Raw genomic sequence first — 15,926 nt, 5'->3', positions numbered from 1 at the left:
TTCCACACAAGGATGGATAGGGAAACCAGACATGGCCTTCCATCCCTCCCCCAGTTCCCTCCATGCTGCTGGCTCACCCCACAGATTTAGCTGCTCTAGCTGCCCCACTCTGTGATCTCTGCCTCCTCAGCTTCATGTGCACAGAGGTGCACCACGTAGATTTCATGGCTGGGACATTTCCCTGGGCAGATTGCTGCTAGGGTTTTTGAGAGGCCCACCTCATCAGCTGCCCTTCCCCACCTATTGTCCACTGCCTGGACACAGTTGCTTGGTATATTTTGTCCAGTTCGATAGTTGTTTATAGCATGAGGACTGGTCTGGTACCAGTTATTACTCCATCAAAGCCACATTCCTATTGTTCTTGCTTCATAAATGATATGCCTATTTATCTCTTAAAGAGATAGTCATAGCTCTTCATTGTGAATTGTACCCTTTATCATTGATAAGTATGGTATATAGTCTGTCTTCATGCTTTTGGCTCTGAATTCAACCTTTCCTATTACTGACACTGTACCCCTGTTTCTCTTGTGTGCACTCTCCTGGTATATCTTTGCCAGTCATTCTTTTGGTGTCTCTCTTACACATAGCACAGATTTGGATTTAACTTTGGAATCCAGTTATAAATCTGTTGAGTATATTTGTATGGAGAAATACAAGGGCAAGTTCTAGGAAATCATGGCACCTAGTGTCAAGGGTGGGGAAGGAAGTAATGTTGTTTTTGTCATTACTTACAGTGGGTTGTCAGATAATCTCTCAAGTATGAGGTTGACTATTTTATCTTAGGCCCCAAATGACAAAAGATGAACAAATCAATGAATTTAACAAAAATTCCATCTCTCTCAGTATCCTCCCATATTTCAGTTAGTTGCATAACCAGTTCTATAGCCATAATCCACATATTGTTTTAGACCTAATCCCACTGGTAAGTAGATTCCATACTCTCTGCCAGATCATCTGTTAAAGTTCTCTGGTTATCTCTTATGAGACTAGAGTTAATCTTCCAGTCCTTCAAGAAGAGCTTATGGGAACATATTCTTTGAGTCCTTACATGTTCAAAAATGCTTGTCTATTGTTTTTATACTTGAACAGCAGTTTGGCTAGATATAAAATTCTTGGACCGTGCCTACCCTCACAGCCTTCTCTGTCTATTGCCACAGATGTGGCCATGGAACATTCTGAGGACAGCCTAAACCTTACCTCACAGTCAACTTGATCTTTTTGCCTGACCACCAAAGGGCTTTTATTTTTCCCCCCTCAGTCTGGTGATTTTCCTAAGGCATATCTTAACATTGACCATCCTGAAGCCTGTCTTTGGATTTGGATTGTAAGACTTCAATTTCTAGAAATTAGAATTGATTTTCTAAATCATTGAGTGTTAGAGCACCTCCACCTGTCTTCTACATCTGCTGTTTTCTCTCCAGTCTGTTGTAACTCTTTGTTTCTCTTTCATTTTGCTCACTTTGTATCTTTCCTGCTCTTCCTATCTAGTTCCAGTCTCCTTCTGCTGTTCCCATTCCCCTTCATTTCTTTGAGTTCTTTCTTCCACTTCTTTCCTGTGCTCTGTCAGTTCAGTTTTCCTCCCTCTGTGTTTGCTACTTTGGGTTCTTCTTTTATAGAGGTGATTGCTTCATGAAGTTTTGTTTTGTTAAATTATGGCAAAAATGCTTGGTGGCAATATTTGTTTGCTTCCAAGGAATATTACCATTTGTATGTATGTATGTATGTATGTATGTATGTATGTATGTATTTTGAGAGATAGAGAGCAAGTGGGGAGGGGCAGAGAGAGAGAGAGACAGAATCCCAAGCAGGCTCCATGCTGTCAGCACAGAGCCCAACACAGGGCTGGAACTCACAAACTGTGAGATCATGACCTGAGCTGAAACCAAGAGTTGGACATTCAACCTACTGAGCCACCCAAGTGCCCCTACCATTTGTTTTTAAATGTTTCTTTCCTCCTTTTCCCTAGTTTTATCTTTGCAGAGATGAGGAATTCTTAACCAAGACTGCTATGGCCCCATTAGGAAGTGAATTAGGAGAAAAGGGTGTGCTGGTGAGACGGCAAACTTCAGGGCAGCAAAAGCTTGTGGTGCACAGGGCTAGACCAATCATGGGATCAGTAGAAGAAAGTGGCCATTGTGCATTGTCACAATGATGGCAGAGTGCCTTTGTCATTTAGTGTGTGGGGACAGAGATGCCAGATTGCCTTGCCATGCATGAGATAGTGCTGTATAACCACAAGTGGTCCTGTGACCACAAAGGCAGCTCTGGATCCCTACCTGTTGCAGGAGGCATGTGTCGAGGAGGGGTCATCACACAGCACTGACTGTGGGAGCGCTCAGCCCCCAGAGAGTGGTTGGCTTCCAATGGCTCAACACAGATAGAATGTGTCTGTGCAACTCCTTGTTTTGTTTTGCCTGCCCCCTTCTCAGAACCAGGCTAGGGACTAAGGTTTCAGCTATGGCCAGTGTGGCAGGCTCTGCAGGTGCTCCTGTGACCTGCACCTTCCTGTTGTCCCCCACTCCTCCTACCTGCACCCACTGGCTCCCCTTCTTGGTGGCTCTTCAACCCCTCTTGCTGAAGATGGAGTTTGTTTCTTGTACTCCTCTTGCTTTGGGGTCGGTGTGAGGTTTCCCTAGAAGGGAGAAATGCAGACTTTATTCTTCTATCAAGCAGGAAATGCCTCTTGCATTTCATTAGAGTGCAGTGTATTTCTGTGATGAAGGACTCCAGGACCCAGCCCACTGAGGTCTTTCCTGAGGGCCTGATAGAAAGGGAAGCAGAGTAGCTCTGTGGGGCCTCAAGGGCTCTCTGAGGGAAGGGGCTGAAGTCTCCTCTCATAACCCAAGGGTTCAGCCAAGGGCAGTGGTCAGGCTGCTCCTCTCAGGAGGTCTGCGCCTAGCTCCTGGGAGGTAGGGGGTAAGTTTATAGGAACATGCAATCATCTTGGCAGCCTGCATTTCCCTCCTTGTTCCAGCTGCCAGACCGGGGATGTCCACAGGTGGGAGCCCCTGTGACAAGTCTAAAGCCACTTCATGGTTCTCTCTGCTGCTCTTGATCTTGTAGGTATGCAAAACTCATGAACTCACCAATCCTGGGATTGCTGATGTCAAGATCCGGCCAGACCGCAAGATCCTGGCCACTGCAGGCTGGGACCATCGTGTCCGTGTGTTTCACTGGCGGACAATGAAGCCACTGGCTGTACTGTCCTTCCACAGTGCTACTGTCCACTGTGTGGCCTTCGCTGCCAATGGCTTGCTTGCTGCAGGGTCCGGGGATCAGCGCATCAGCATCTGGTCACTCTACCCGATTAGCAGTGACTCATCCACTCCCTTGTCAGGACATGTGGAGGACACGGAGGTGGGAGCCCATGCCTTGGCCTGACCCAGGCATGTAGTAACCGTGCATCAGGACCCTTGAGGACAACCAGTCACAGTTATCTTCCTCCAGTTACGAGAGGTGTCCAGTCCTTGGAGTCCTCATTTTCTTCACAAGGCTTGGGTTTCCTTTTTTTTTTTTTTTTTAAATGTCTTTATTTTTGAGAGAGAGAGAGAGAGAGAGAGAGGGAGACACAGAATCCGAAGCAGGCCCCAGGCTCTGAGCTGCCAGCACAGAACCCGACACAGGGCTTGAACCCACGAACCGTGAGATCATAACTTGAGCCTAAGTCAGACACTCAACCGACTGAGCCACCCAAACGCCCCGGCTTATGTTTCCTTTTGTGAAATACAGCCTCTGTCTGACAGTGACTGCAGTTTACAAAGAGTAACCGGGCCAGACACCTGGGCATCTGTGGTCCAGGTGAGAGGCCAACCTGGGGATACTATTTTATAATAAACTTCCAGTTGCAAACCTGCAGGTTCAAAGTACAAATTCTCCAAGGTGACACCCTGCTTCCCCCTTAGAGTTAGCTCTGAGAGCCATCCTCAGACTTTCCAATGGGCAGGACAGTTGACCCCTGTCCAATGGGGGGTACCGAATGTGGTCCCCAGGTCCTGCTGACTCCATGTGGCTCCTTATACCCAAGGATGGCCAGGAGCTTCTGATGCACAGGGCTGAAGCCAGAACCAGTAGAAAGAAGTGACCAGACCCTTCAAGAGAACACGGCAGAAGCAGGGTGGCCACGGCTGATGGCAAAGGTAACTCTGGGCAGAGAGAGCTCATGGTTCAGGGCCAGGCCAAACGCAGGACCCATGGGAGGATGTGCCACCCCAAAGAGGGGAAGACCAAGGATGGCAAGGGCGGCTTCAGGGTGAAAAGCATAGCAGAATTAAGTATGGTTGACACAGCCATCAATGACACAGTCCCAGCCAGTGCCGTGTACTCAGGGCAACTGGGAATTAGCAACCAAAGTAGGCAGTGCACCCAGTCTCCTTCCATGCATGGCTGGGCCCAGCCGTCAAAGCTGGGCTATTGATTGGGAAGGAAGTTGGCCCTGGAAATTGGGATGGAGGTTGTGGGCAGGTAGGAAAGCTGGGGACCTCAAACCCCTTTGTTGCACTGGCTGTTTTGCCAGAAAAGCCCCCTTTGGTCCCTGCCTGAAGAGGTCAGTCCTTCTTTACCTAAAGGACCTGGAAGGGCTTCCCCTGGGTCAGGGTCCATGTGGGATACTCAGGACCAGCTCCCCCACCTCACAGCTTGCCTTATAACTAAACTCAGGCCCCAGGAGGCCCCAAAGGGTGAGGTACAAAGTGTGGCCCGTGATGAAGTGGCAGTGCTCCAGAAGACCCTCATGCAGACAGAAATCTGGAGAACACGTGTGGGATCCAGGTGGCAGGAATATGAGACGCATGAGGCCAAACCCATTGAAACAGGGCCACTAACAGAGGGTCTAGACTCACTGCAGCCTGAGGAGTTAGAAAGGACCCCAGGGTTTGGTTGCTTGGTTAAAACATGGACCACAAGGCAGGTTTGCTAAGTGCAGTTGAAATGCCAGAACAACCTCCGTGTACTGCAGAGGGAATGACCTGAGGGTTCAGGGGGATTGGGGTGCTCTAGGGCACTTACCACTGAGACCTGCTCACCCTCCACAAGACGGGCTGGAGCATGTGCCTTTCCCCATGTCTTGGAGGAATACATCCACAAGGGGAGCCCAGTGTCCTTGAAGAGCTCTGTGGTCTCTCTTCTCTGCAGGTCAGTTGGAGCCACTGCCACAGAGCAAGGATCTCTAAATGCAGTGGAGTCCGTGGATCTCAGAGTGGCAAGGCCTAGTGGTGGCACTTCATGACCCAAGACATGGTAGGTGTGGTTGTGTGGTGGGCAGCGGACCACTGCAGCCACCAGCAGCCAGACTCACAGAGGTGCAGGTGTGGGCTGGTGGCCTTGGGGCCCTGGAAGTGGAGCTGATGGGAAGCCTACTCAAATCTGGCTTGGTCTGCTTGAGCGGAAGCGTTCTGGATCTAGCAGACAGATGTCTGACCCAGGCCACCAAAACAGAGGCACAGCCCCTCCATCACAGACCCAGGCCTTGTGAGGAAAGATCGCACTGCACTGCTGACCACGTATACTTCGGATCTTCTGCCCAGCCTCCCCAGTGACCTACGGCTACTCCCGAGGGGACGGCACACTGTTGGAGCTCACTGACAGCCCTGCCTGGGGACTGGCGTACCCACATGGGCCCTGTTGGACAGAGGTGCTGGAGAGTGTCCTCCGGCACCTTTGGGAGGGACCACACTGGCCCCGGAGTGTCCTGTGGCCAGGCTACCAGATGTTAGGGGACCCATCTAGAGGGATTTCCACAGCATGAATGTCCGAAGGAGAGGCTCTGTTTAGGCTGCAGGCACTTGAACCTCACCAGACATGAGGGGAACTGCCGAGTGAGCCACATTCGGGGTGCTCCTCACAGGGAGGCTGTCAGGTCAGAGACCATGGAGGGTGGCTGAGCCACAGCCCTGCCATGACTCCCATATACCAAGGACGTTCTAGAACAGCAGCCGTGGGCTGCTCAGTGCTGCTGCTCACCTTCCTTCTCTTTCTCTCTGCAAGAGGCACCCATCTGCTGACATGACCACAGGCAGTGGGACACTGGGTTGTGGGTGGTCATTCTGAAAAATGAACCTTTGCTAATCCTGCCCACGGCCAGGCAGCCACGGGCTGATGCTAAACAGCAAAGGATTGTTGGATGAGTCTCGGAACGCACCTAGCCTCCTTGCTAAAGCAAAGGTGTGAACGCACAGAGTGGTGTCAACATCCCACCCTCACCAGCACTTTTGGGAATGGGCTGCGCTGCAGGCAGTTGCCGGGAGGGAGGGGCATGCCTGTACAGCAGGGGAAGGGAGAGGCGAGCCCCTTCAGTTACTCTGCATGCCCTTCAGGCAGCCCTGCCAGAACCCACTGCCATGGCTGGGAAGCCTGTGTGGGGGTACCGTCCACCCTGCCTCAGCTCTGGCCCTGAGGCATCAGGCCTGGAGCTGGTACAACCTCAAGAGGCTGTGAACCCAATGGCCAAGGAAATGGTGTCCCCGCCCCTTGTATATGCCTGTGTCATCAGTTCATCAGGAATCTTGGGGACTCTGTCTCTTGGCAGAATCACCATATTTACAAAAACAGCCATGGAGGTGTGTGTTCCAGACAAAGGGACAGGGTAGTGCAAGTCAGCATGAGGTTTATTAAAGCCAGAGATACTTCCAGAATGTCTGAGGTGCTCTGTGTGTGTTGACTGCCTGTGTCTTGCCTCTGGAGATGGTAGAGAGGAGGTGTTGGCAGACGCAGACCCGGCGTCCATACCTGGCCCTCACCTTCCTGTTAAAGGCACCAGCAGAGGTGCATAGAGGATCACAGGCAACTGACCGTGCACTGGGCTCTGGGCTGTCCCACCGGGGTCACATGCTGGTGAGCAGTGTCCGGGGACGTCTTGTGGCCAAATCTCTACTTATGGGGGCCAAATTGGGCTGTGACAGCCCTGCAGGACCTGTGTGTCTCATGGGGTCTTGTGGATAGGCAAGCATGTTCTGAGGCCAGCCAGGCTTTATGGATGTTATAGGGAAAGACTGGTGGCCAGGACTTTTGTCCATTCAGCTGAGCCACCTGGAACCGCAATGGCACCAACTGTATTAGAAACGCTGGTGTCTGAACCAGCGTGGCTCTCCTCTCGGCCCACCATGTGGCCCGAGGTTTTGTACAACAGGATCTGAGGACGTTAGCAAATCACCACAGACCTGACCAGTCTCAGACTCCCCGCAGCATCATCAAAAACAGGGGCCCCACTCTGACGCCCAGCCTGAAGAAGATGCTTCATGTTTGCAAAGTCCCAGATAGTCCTTGTCATGTCCCTCCTCAGACCTGACCTGGTGTCGGTGGCTGGCTGCGCCACGGGACCCAGGTGTGCAGGAGCACTGCTGTCTTCCAACAGCTGTGCAGCCCCCTTGCTGGAAGCACTTAAGCTGATCTCCCTGACCATCCCAGGGTGGGCTGCAGAGTGGGCACAGCGGCGTCCCTGCAGCTCTCCCGCAATGACAGGCAGGTACTCGATGAGGAGGAGCCTCTGTGTAGATCCACGGTTGTGCTTTACCAGAAGGATGTGTGCATTCTCATGGCCAGTCCCTTTGCTGTTAACTTAGGGACCTTAATGTTCTGGGAGTGGCGGCTTTTGCTTTGCATGGATGATCATAGCAGCTTTATTCATAACAGCCCTAAACTAGAAACACCCCAAATGTATTGACAGATGAAGGGACAGAGAAGCAAACTATGGTGCATCACTACGTGCAGTCCTGCCAGCCATGAAGAGGAGCCTGGATGGACCCTGAGGAACTGGGCTTGGGTGGAAACTACAGTCTGCCAAGGTCCAGCCCATTCCCAGATCTCCCTCAGGCTGTGCAGGATGTCTGCATGAGGCACCCTGGGGTAACACCTCAAAACTGATCTGGGCATGGCCTCGGGCAGAGGCCCATAGGAGGTCTCTCACACCCCGTGACAGTTTTCTCCACTTTCCATTTTACCACAGTACAAAAGGCCTGCTTTTCCTTAAAGATGTTTCCACATGCCTCGTGTTGGCCAATAAAACCTGTCCTTGGAAGTCCAGTTACCAATGGTGTTCCTCAACCTATTAAACAGACAAAAGAATGAGAGCAGGGCTTGGGCTGGGCCTCCTGGCCTTCACCTCAGGCCATGTGGGAAGCCCTACTCCCTTCCGGTCACCTGCCTGCAGGCCAGTAGCAACCACATTTGCTGACAGGCCATGTCTGCGTGTCCACATGGTACCTTGGGGGCCAGGCCATGCCTGTGTTCCTTCATGTAAGTTGCTTTCATCAAGACCCTTCCCAGCCCACCAGCACCTCCGCACACCCAGCCACGTCTGTCTGTGGCATCTGGGTGGCTCTTCGAAATCATCCCTGTGATTTTCTCCCCATTTCCAAAGTGCCTTTCCTAGCCGAGCAACATTTTTCAGGACTTCCACTTAAGCACTGTTTCATTCAGAGGTCACTTTGATTTAGCACAGTCCACAGTGGCCCAACTGGTGCTTCTTCATCACCGACATCGATGTTATCATCCAGAAAGATGAGGAAGGCCATGGCGCGGGTGCCCAGGGGACAGGAAATGCAGCCAGGCAGAGACCTGTGGTTCCCCAAGGGAATGTAACTAGACAAGCATCACTCATCATGTGTCCTCAGTCACCCTCACCCTCAGGAAGACCTTTTCCAGCCCAACCTAGCCACTGAGAGGGGCTCACTAGTGTCTCAAAGAAGTCTTCGTTAATACTCTCTTAGTGGAGAAGCTGCACACAATCAGAGAAAACTCATTTGGGAGAAGCTATAGACGTTTCTTGTGTGCAGCTCTGGTCAGTGTGTCCTTTTTTTTTTTTTTTTTTTTTTTAAGTTTTATTTATTTATTTTGAGAGAGACAGAGACGGCGCAAGTGGGAGAGAGGGAGAGAGAGAAAATCCCAAGCAGGCTCCGCAGCACTATCCGCACAGAGCCCAGCGCGGGGCTCGAGCTCATGAAACCGTGAGATCATGACCTGAGCCAAAACCAAGAGTCGGACGCTTAACCAGGCACCCCTCTGCTCAGTGTGTTCTGTTGTCCTGTCCTTGGCACAGCTTCCATGGGTCAGGAGTGCGGGCACAGGATAGCCGGGGCCGCTGGTGGGAACCTCACAGACTGTAGTTAGGTATCAGTGGGACCGGGTCCTCTTCCAGCCCTCCTGGTTATTAGCAGAATCCACAAGTTTGTGCTAGATGCCTGATGCCCAAGGCCTGAGGCTCCTTCACAGCCAGCAGGCGTGGCCTTGGGGTATTCTGTGCTGTGACTTTCATGGGCCCAGGGTGTGATCTGAATGTTCTTTTGGGGAGTCCAAGCATCCCCTTGCCACCACCTCCAGGGCAGAGGGTGCCTCTGGAAGGCTGGGACTGCAGCAGGTCCCACCTCAAGGCCACCTGCCCTGAAAGGCAAAGCAGCTGTGCCATTCTGGCCAGCCAGCTCGGGCAAGTGGGTGGCCCGGTATGTGCATCTGAACCTGCCTCAGGAACCTTCTGCAGATCCCCCTCCAGACCTCTGGTAACCCTGTAAGAGGGGTTCACAGCCATTCCCACCCAGCAGGTGGGCAGCGCTTACCCAGCATCCACCACAGGCCAGGTCCCTCTCGGACAAGCAGGAAGCTCACGGCAGACCTGGCAAGGACCACGGTCAGTCGTTGAGAATTCATCATCTTTTCCTGCGCTCCCTGAGTTTCATAGATGGGGTAACGTCGAACAGCCATGTGCTTTGGAAGTACGCAAACCAGCCTCCACGTCTGGTGGGGGGCAGTGAGCCCCAGAGAGCTGGACAAGGCACACAGACACAGGATTACCCGAGGAAGGGCTTGCTGTGGCGCAGTGTCCAGGGAGACCTCGCTGCACTCGCTCGGCAGTCTGGCTTTGTGCTGACGTGCAGTGCGTGTCTTTACACTCCCGAGTGACTGATGTTCAATCAGGTGTTACCCACCTGTGTCTGTGCCAAGAAGCCACAGAACACCCTCTGCACAAAAGGACTATTTGCACAAAGGAAAAAACATTCCTTCAGGGGGTTCTTTAGAAACGCTTGATACTCAACTAGCTATAACTTCATGGGAAAGCCTGGTGTCAAAGACGAGCTGGCACAGACGAACACCTTAAAGCTGAGTGTGCCGTGCACCTGTGCTCCAGCGCAGGCGAACCGCTGCTCCCCACCACGCCCCACAGCTCCAGCAGCGCAGCCGCCCCATGTCCAGCCCACTCCCCTCTCCTACAGCATCACTGCCCCCCAGTTTCACACGCGCCCTGCCTAGACTCAGCTTCCCCAGGCCAAGCTCACCAGCTTGTCTGGCACCTCCCTTAGGAGCCAGGCAGGAAGGAAGCACCTGGGCTGGACAGAGCTGAACAAGATCCCGGGAGCCAGGAGGCTGCTATTGAGTGGGGCAGACATACACCCAGCCCACCCGGAAACATGCCCACCACGTATAGGATTGTCAGTTCTACAAAGGAAGTTCCGAAACCACGCTGAGGAAATCCATGCAGGAAAACATCTGAGTGGGAGACAGAGCCACAAACCATAGGAAGTAGGGTGTACCTGTATTGTGTGCTAAACTGAAACAGGTGCTCATGGCCTTTAAATGAAATGTTTTAAATGAAATATCCCTGCCAAAGGGGGAGTGCCTAGAGCCATTCCATGTGCACACCTGACACCCGACTTGGGCTCTCGGATCTTGGAGCAGGGTCAGGAAAGTACACCTTGTGTGTCATTGACAGACACCCTTGGGCAACAGCGTCTGGGACCTTGGCCCCACAAAGCCAAAAGTATTCATGTTTGCTGGCCGCCAAACATTCTTTAAAGAATAGCTGCTTCTGTGGCACAGGGCAGACGTGGGGAATCCTGCTACGGCCACAAGGCCCGGATGTGGTCAGAGGTGCCAAGAGCAGCACGAGAGGCCAAGGGGGGTTCCCACACAGGTCTGGGATGCATCAGGCATCAAGCAGACAGTCAACAGTCATCTGTTCAAACTGGTGAGATTGTGATAGGCCAAGAATTCTCACTGACACGAAAACAAGAAAAGTTAACGTGAAGTAGACCAGAAGAATATTGTAACAGTTAAGTAGGCCAAGTGTGTCTGAACACTGCTATGGTCTGAATGTCTGTGTCCCCCTCCAAGTTCCTAGGCTGAAACCAACCCTCCAGGTGATGGCAGCAGGAGGTGCTTAGGTCACAGGTGGAGCCTTTGTGAATGGGATTAGTGCCCAGAGAGCTCCCCCTGCCCTTCTGCCACTCAAGGACACAGGAAGTGGTCTCTTGCCACACACTGGATCTGCCTTGATTGTGGACTTCTGGCCTCTAGAACTGTGAGAAATGAATTTCTGTTGTTTATAAGCCATAGCAGCCTGAACGGACTGAGACAAAATGTTATATTTTTATTGTTTTTTAAGATGTGGAATGTTAAGGGGCGCCTGGGTGACTCAGTCAGTTGACTGTCCAACTTTGGCTCAGGTCATTTTCTCACAGTTCGTGGGTTTGAGCCCCCATCAGGCTATGTGCTAACAGCGCAGGGCCTGGAGCCTGCTTCGGATTCTGTGTCTCCCTCTGTCTCTGCCCCTCCCCAACTTGGCGTGTGCACTCTCTCTCAAAATTAAATAAACATTAAAAAAAAAAATGTGCCATTAATAAACCAGCCCAAACTCAGCAGTGTCCAGCAGTCATCTGTACTCATGGAATCCAGGGGCCAGGAATTTGGGAAGGGCTCAGCAGGGCAGTAGAGACCAGAGAGGACTGGGCACAGAGGACACTGTCGATGTGAACGCTTCTGCATGGCCTCTCAGCCTGGCAGTCTCAGGGGAGCCAGGCTTCTTACATGGGGCCTCCAAGAGCTTATCCAGCAGACCAGCAAGGAGCCTTCTTTGCCCAGCCCTGGTATTCGAAAAGGGACACAAGACCCCACCTCATGAGGGAAGAAAGCCAAAATGTCTTCATCCTTTACAAAATGAGGCTTGTCCTTGTTTCTCTTTGGGTAGCAAGAAAGAGTGAGCACAGACAACTGAGACCCGAGGACTAGGGGGAAGGAGCCCAGGACAGGACCTGGGCCCCCTACCATCACCAGGTGGGAGCACCGAGCCATGCATAGGGAGCACCCCTCACTCCACCCTGCAGGGTGTGATGAACTGCTCATGAAGAAGGTTACCCATCCCAAAACACCAGGCTAGATCTCCAAATAAATGGACAGCAGATCTGGACCTCCCGTCCACATGAAACCAAAGAATCCTTCATCTCAGGGAGAGAAGCTAAGGGTCAGAAGCTGAAAATAAATATGAAGGGCGGGGCTGTCATTAAGAGTTCCTCAACCTGTGGAGAAGTTTTGTTACAGGGTAGGCCAGACTCAGTGACAGCACTGGGCCTTCCTGTGGCGCCTAGCCTGGAGCCAAACAGCCCGCCGACCCAGTGGGTAGTCTGAGCCCTGGGGTTGCTGAGAACACACCTAAGGAAGAATAAGAAACAATCCAAAGAGAAACTAAACATAGTTCAGTGCTTTTAGCACAAGCTTTTGTGAATCTCATATGGTGTGTGTATCTTTCGTAAGATGTTAAGACATTTTCAGATCTATATGTTAGGCTTGTCACTTTTGTTAAATATTTACAAGTGTTTTTGATGCATTTGCAACCAATGTATAAATGTCGGGGAAATTTTATTCTGTTATATCTGTATACCTGACATGTTTTAATATATCACCCAAGTTAGGGTGTACTATAGTGAGAATTCTTTATTATACAACATACAGTTTATAAATCTTGAGAATTTATCAAACCATTGATATTTTTTTCTATTTTGGAAATCTCAAACAAAGGCCACGATGAAGGAAACACAGCAAACCCCAGGGAGCCAGCACCCGGCTTCAACGTTAAACTGAGACCTTGCTGGTGGCCACTGGGCCTGTAGTGTCGAAGCAGGCACTTGGCACCTCTTGGAGCCAGGGCTCCCAGGATCTGAGGTGAGCTCTGGACACCTGGAGTTTGCAGCTGCTCATGTAGAACTTAGGAGTGACCTCCTAATCTCCTGATCCCATCAGATGGGAGTGGACAAAGTTCTGCATGAAACACATGACCTTCTCCTTGTAGACGAGACAGACATTGGGTATCTGATGTGCAGACGGGTGGGGGGATTCTTGGGATTCTGCCCAAGTCCGCAGCCATGGGGGCGAAGCTCACAGCAGCACACGCATTTCCTACCCATAACACGCGAACTCAACGTCCCCCTTCCCTCATTGGAGAAGTAAAAGAACGAGATTAGATTTGCTAATCAGGAAGAACAAATCCTACAGCCATTCCCCACACACCGCTCAGCTCACTTATAGGGGGAAAGAGGGAGGAGAGTGGAGAGGGGGTGAGAGGGGAAAGAACAAACTCCAGAATGGGCTCAAAACGGAAGAAAGGGGCAAGGAAGGGACAGCAGGTTCTCATGTCAGAGGAGAACTTACATTCAGTAACATTCACTCTCTGTTGAAGATGGTTGTGTTGAACTGTAACACAAGTTCCACTCCCTCCCCGCCTCAGTAATACCCTCCTGCCCCTTTGCTGGCCCCCACCACAGCCCTGGCACCCATGGGTCTGCTCTCTCACCCTGTAGCCTCGCCTCTTTCAGAATGAGTATAGACGGAATCCTACAGTGTGGTGCCTCCCTTCTGGTCACCCGCAATTCTGTGTTTGGGGTCTAATGGCTGTCCCCCCAAGAAACGGTTCCTTTCTCCCAGAGTGACCCTCACGCCTGGGGGACCGGGCTCCTGAGCATGGCAGGCAACTGGACTTACCCCTGAGGTGGTCTGTCTTTGTGGAGCCTGTCCTGAGCCCCTCAGCCCTGCCCCATAGAGTCGACTGTCCACCCCCATCCCCCCCAGAGGACCTGGCCAGCATGGTGGCCTCCATCTGTCCCTCCCCGTGGGAACATGGGAGCTCTTAGAGCAGAAACTGTATCTCAACATATGCTGTGTGGCACCCACTTTGACATGTGGAAGTGTGAACATGTGACTCCGCTCCCCACCTCACATCACACTATTGCCTCCCCTGAAAGAGAGAGGGCTGGTGGTGCTGGGCTCTCCCAGAGCTAAATGGCCTTGCCCACCCTCCTGAAGACTTGGGGTCCCTAACTGAAGCTATGGACCCCCACAAACAAAATGAGACAATGTCCCTGTGAGAGAGACACAAGAGATAGCTGGACTGGCCAGGGCACAGGCACTTGGGAGAGGCATCTCCCGGGGCTGTCAACCCCACACCCGGGGCTGTCACCAGCTCCCCCAGGGTGCAGGACCCACCGCTCAGGTTGGGGGATGAACTGCCTGCCTCATGGGTGAGTCTGGGTCCCTGGGCACCAGTGAGCCTTATGGAGAGAGCCTGGGGTGGACTCGGCCTGGGGAGGTAGCACCAAAAGAGTGGCTCCCAGTAGGAGGGGTGCTCACTCGTCTGACTGCCGTCCAGTTAATTGCCAGGCAGGATGTGGGGCTCAAACTACTTGGGGCTATGGCTGTTAGCTGGTCCAGACTCTGTGACATCTGGGCCCAATCATTCTGTGTTGGGGCCTTCCTGTGCACCACAGGGTGCTGAACAGCATGCCTGGCATCCACCCACCCAGTATGGCCATCAAAAGTGTCTCCAGACATTGCTGAATGCCCCTGCAGGATGAAATTTCCACATTAAAAACCACTTTAGAGACAGGTTAGGACTTGGTCAATCCAAGGTGAACAGAGTGGCTTTTGTAGATTATGGATATTCCAGGGTTTCTTTAATTGTTAAACACATATAAATATACATTAAAAAATATAAATTTGGGACACCTGTAGGTTAAGTGTCCGACTTCAGCTCAAGTCATGATCTCATGGTTCATGGGTTCAAGCCCCTCGTGGGGCTCTGTACTGACAGCTCGGAGCCTGGAGCCTGCTTCAGATCCTGTGTCTCCCTCTCTCTGCCCTTCCCCTTCTCATGCTCTTTCTCTCTGTCTCTCAAAAATAAACAGTAAAAAAAAAATTTTTGTTTAAATATAAATATGCCATTTTAACCATTTCATGTGTACAGTTCAGTGACATTAAGTATATTCACGTTGTGCAGCCACCCCACCATCCACCTCCAGAAGTTTGTCATCTGCCCAAACTGCAGCTCTCTCCCCATCAGACACTAACTCCTCATTCTCTCCTCCCCCAGCCCCTTGCACCCCCGCCCCCCCCCACACACACACACCAATACTTTCTGTTTCCATAGATCTGACTCACGGACCTCATTTATGTGGGTTCATACAGTATTTGTCCTTTTGTGTCTGGTTTATTTCACTGAGCATAATGTCCTCAAGGTTCGTTTGCTTTGTAGTACAGGTCACTATTTCCTTCCTTTTTATGACCCAATAATGTCCCACTGTATGGCCATCCCACATGTTTATCCATTTATCAGTCCATCATTTATCCATTGATTAGTTGATGACATTATGTTTGCTTCCACCTCTTGGCTACTGTGACTGATTCTGCTGTGGACATGGGTGTACAAGTACCTGCGTAAGCCCCTGCTTCACTTCTTTGGGACACAGACCCAGAGTGGGAATGCCAGGTCCTATGGTAGTTCTCAGTTTAACTTTTTGAGGGATCTCCATCCTGTTTTCTCCAGAGGCTGCAGCATTTTACATTCCCACCAGCAGTAGACAAGGGTTCCAATTTCTCCACATCTTTACCAACCCTTATTATTTTCTCTGTGTGTGTGTGTGTGTGTCCTTATGGGCACAAAGTGGTCTCTCTCTGTGGTTTAATCCAAATTTTTAATTCATCATAAATTATTTCCCAGGTGTATGTGTAATAGGATCTCTGTCTTCTGGAAACTTAAATCTCACTGGGATGAGACACCTGCATGGGAAGTAGCTGGAAACTGGAGGGAAACCCAGTGGCAGTGTGCAGGGGGTGGGGGGTGGGGGAGCAGGGGGCAGTCTTTGAGGAGCCAAATGGCCTCATCAGCACACAGCAGG

At 51.5% G+C, this 15,926-nt stretch overlaps 1 protein-coding gene across 2 annotated transcripts in view; it reads left to right on the top strand.

Moving 5' to 3' along the window:
• The window catches only part of GNB1L (G protein subunit beta 1 like), a 68,749-nt gene extending 56,012 nt beyond the window's left edge, over nt 1-12,737 (top strand). For both annotated transcript variants that reach the window (XM_045459365.1, XM_045459366.1), the window contains exons 7-8: nt 3,064-4,136; nt 5,131-12,737. In XM_045459365.1, the coding sequence (XP_045315321.1) occupies nt 3,064-3,381 (318 nt within the window). In that variant the 3' untranslated portion in view covers nt 3,382-4,136; nt 5,131-12,737. The remainder of the gene's footprint in view (nt 1-3,063; nt 4,137-5,130) is intronic.
• The last annotated feature ends 3,189 nt before the right edge of the window (nt 12,738-15,926 follow it).

This window comes from Leopardus geoffroyi, chromosome D3 (genome assembly GCF_018350155.1).
Source record: "Leopardus geoffroyi isolate Oge1 chromosome D3, O.geoffroyi_Oge1_pat1.0, whole genome shotgun sequence".
Lineage (NCBI taxonomy): Eukaryota > Metazoa > Chordata > Mammalia > Carnivora > Felidae > Leopardus > Leopardus geoffroyi.
This window is presented reverse-complemented; position numbering and strand designations above follow the sequence as displayed.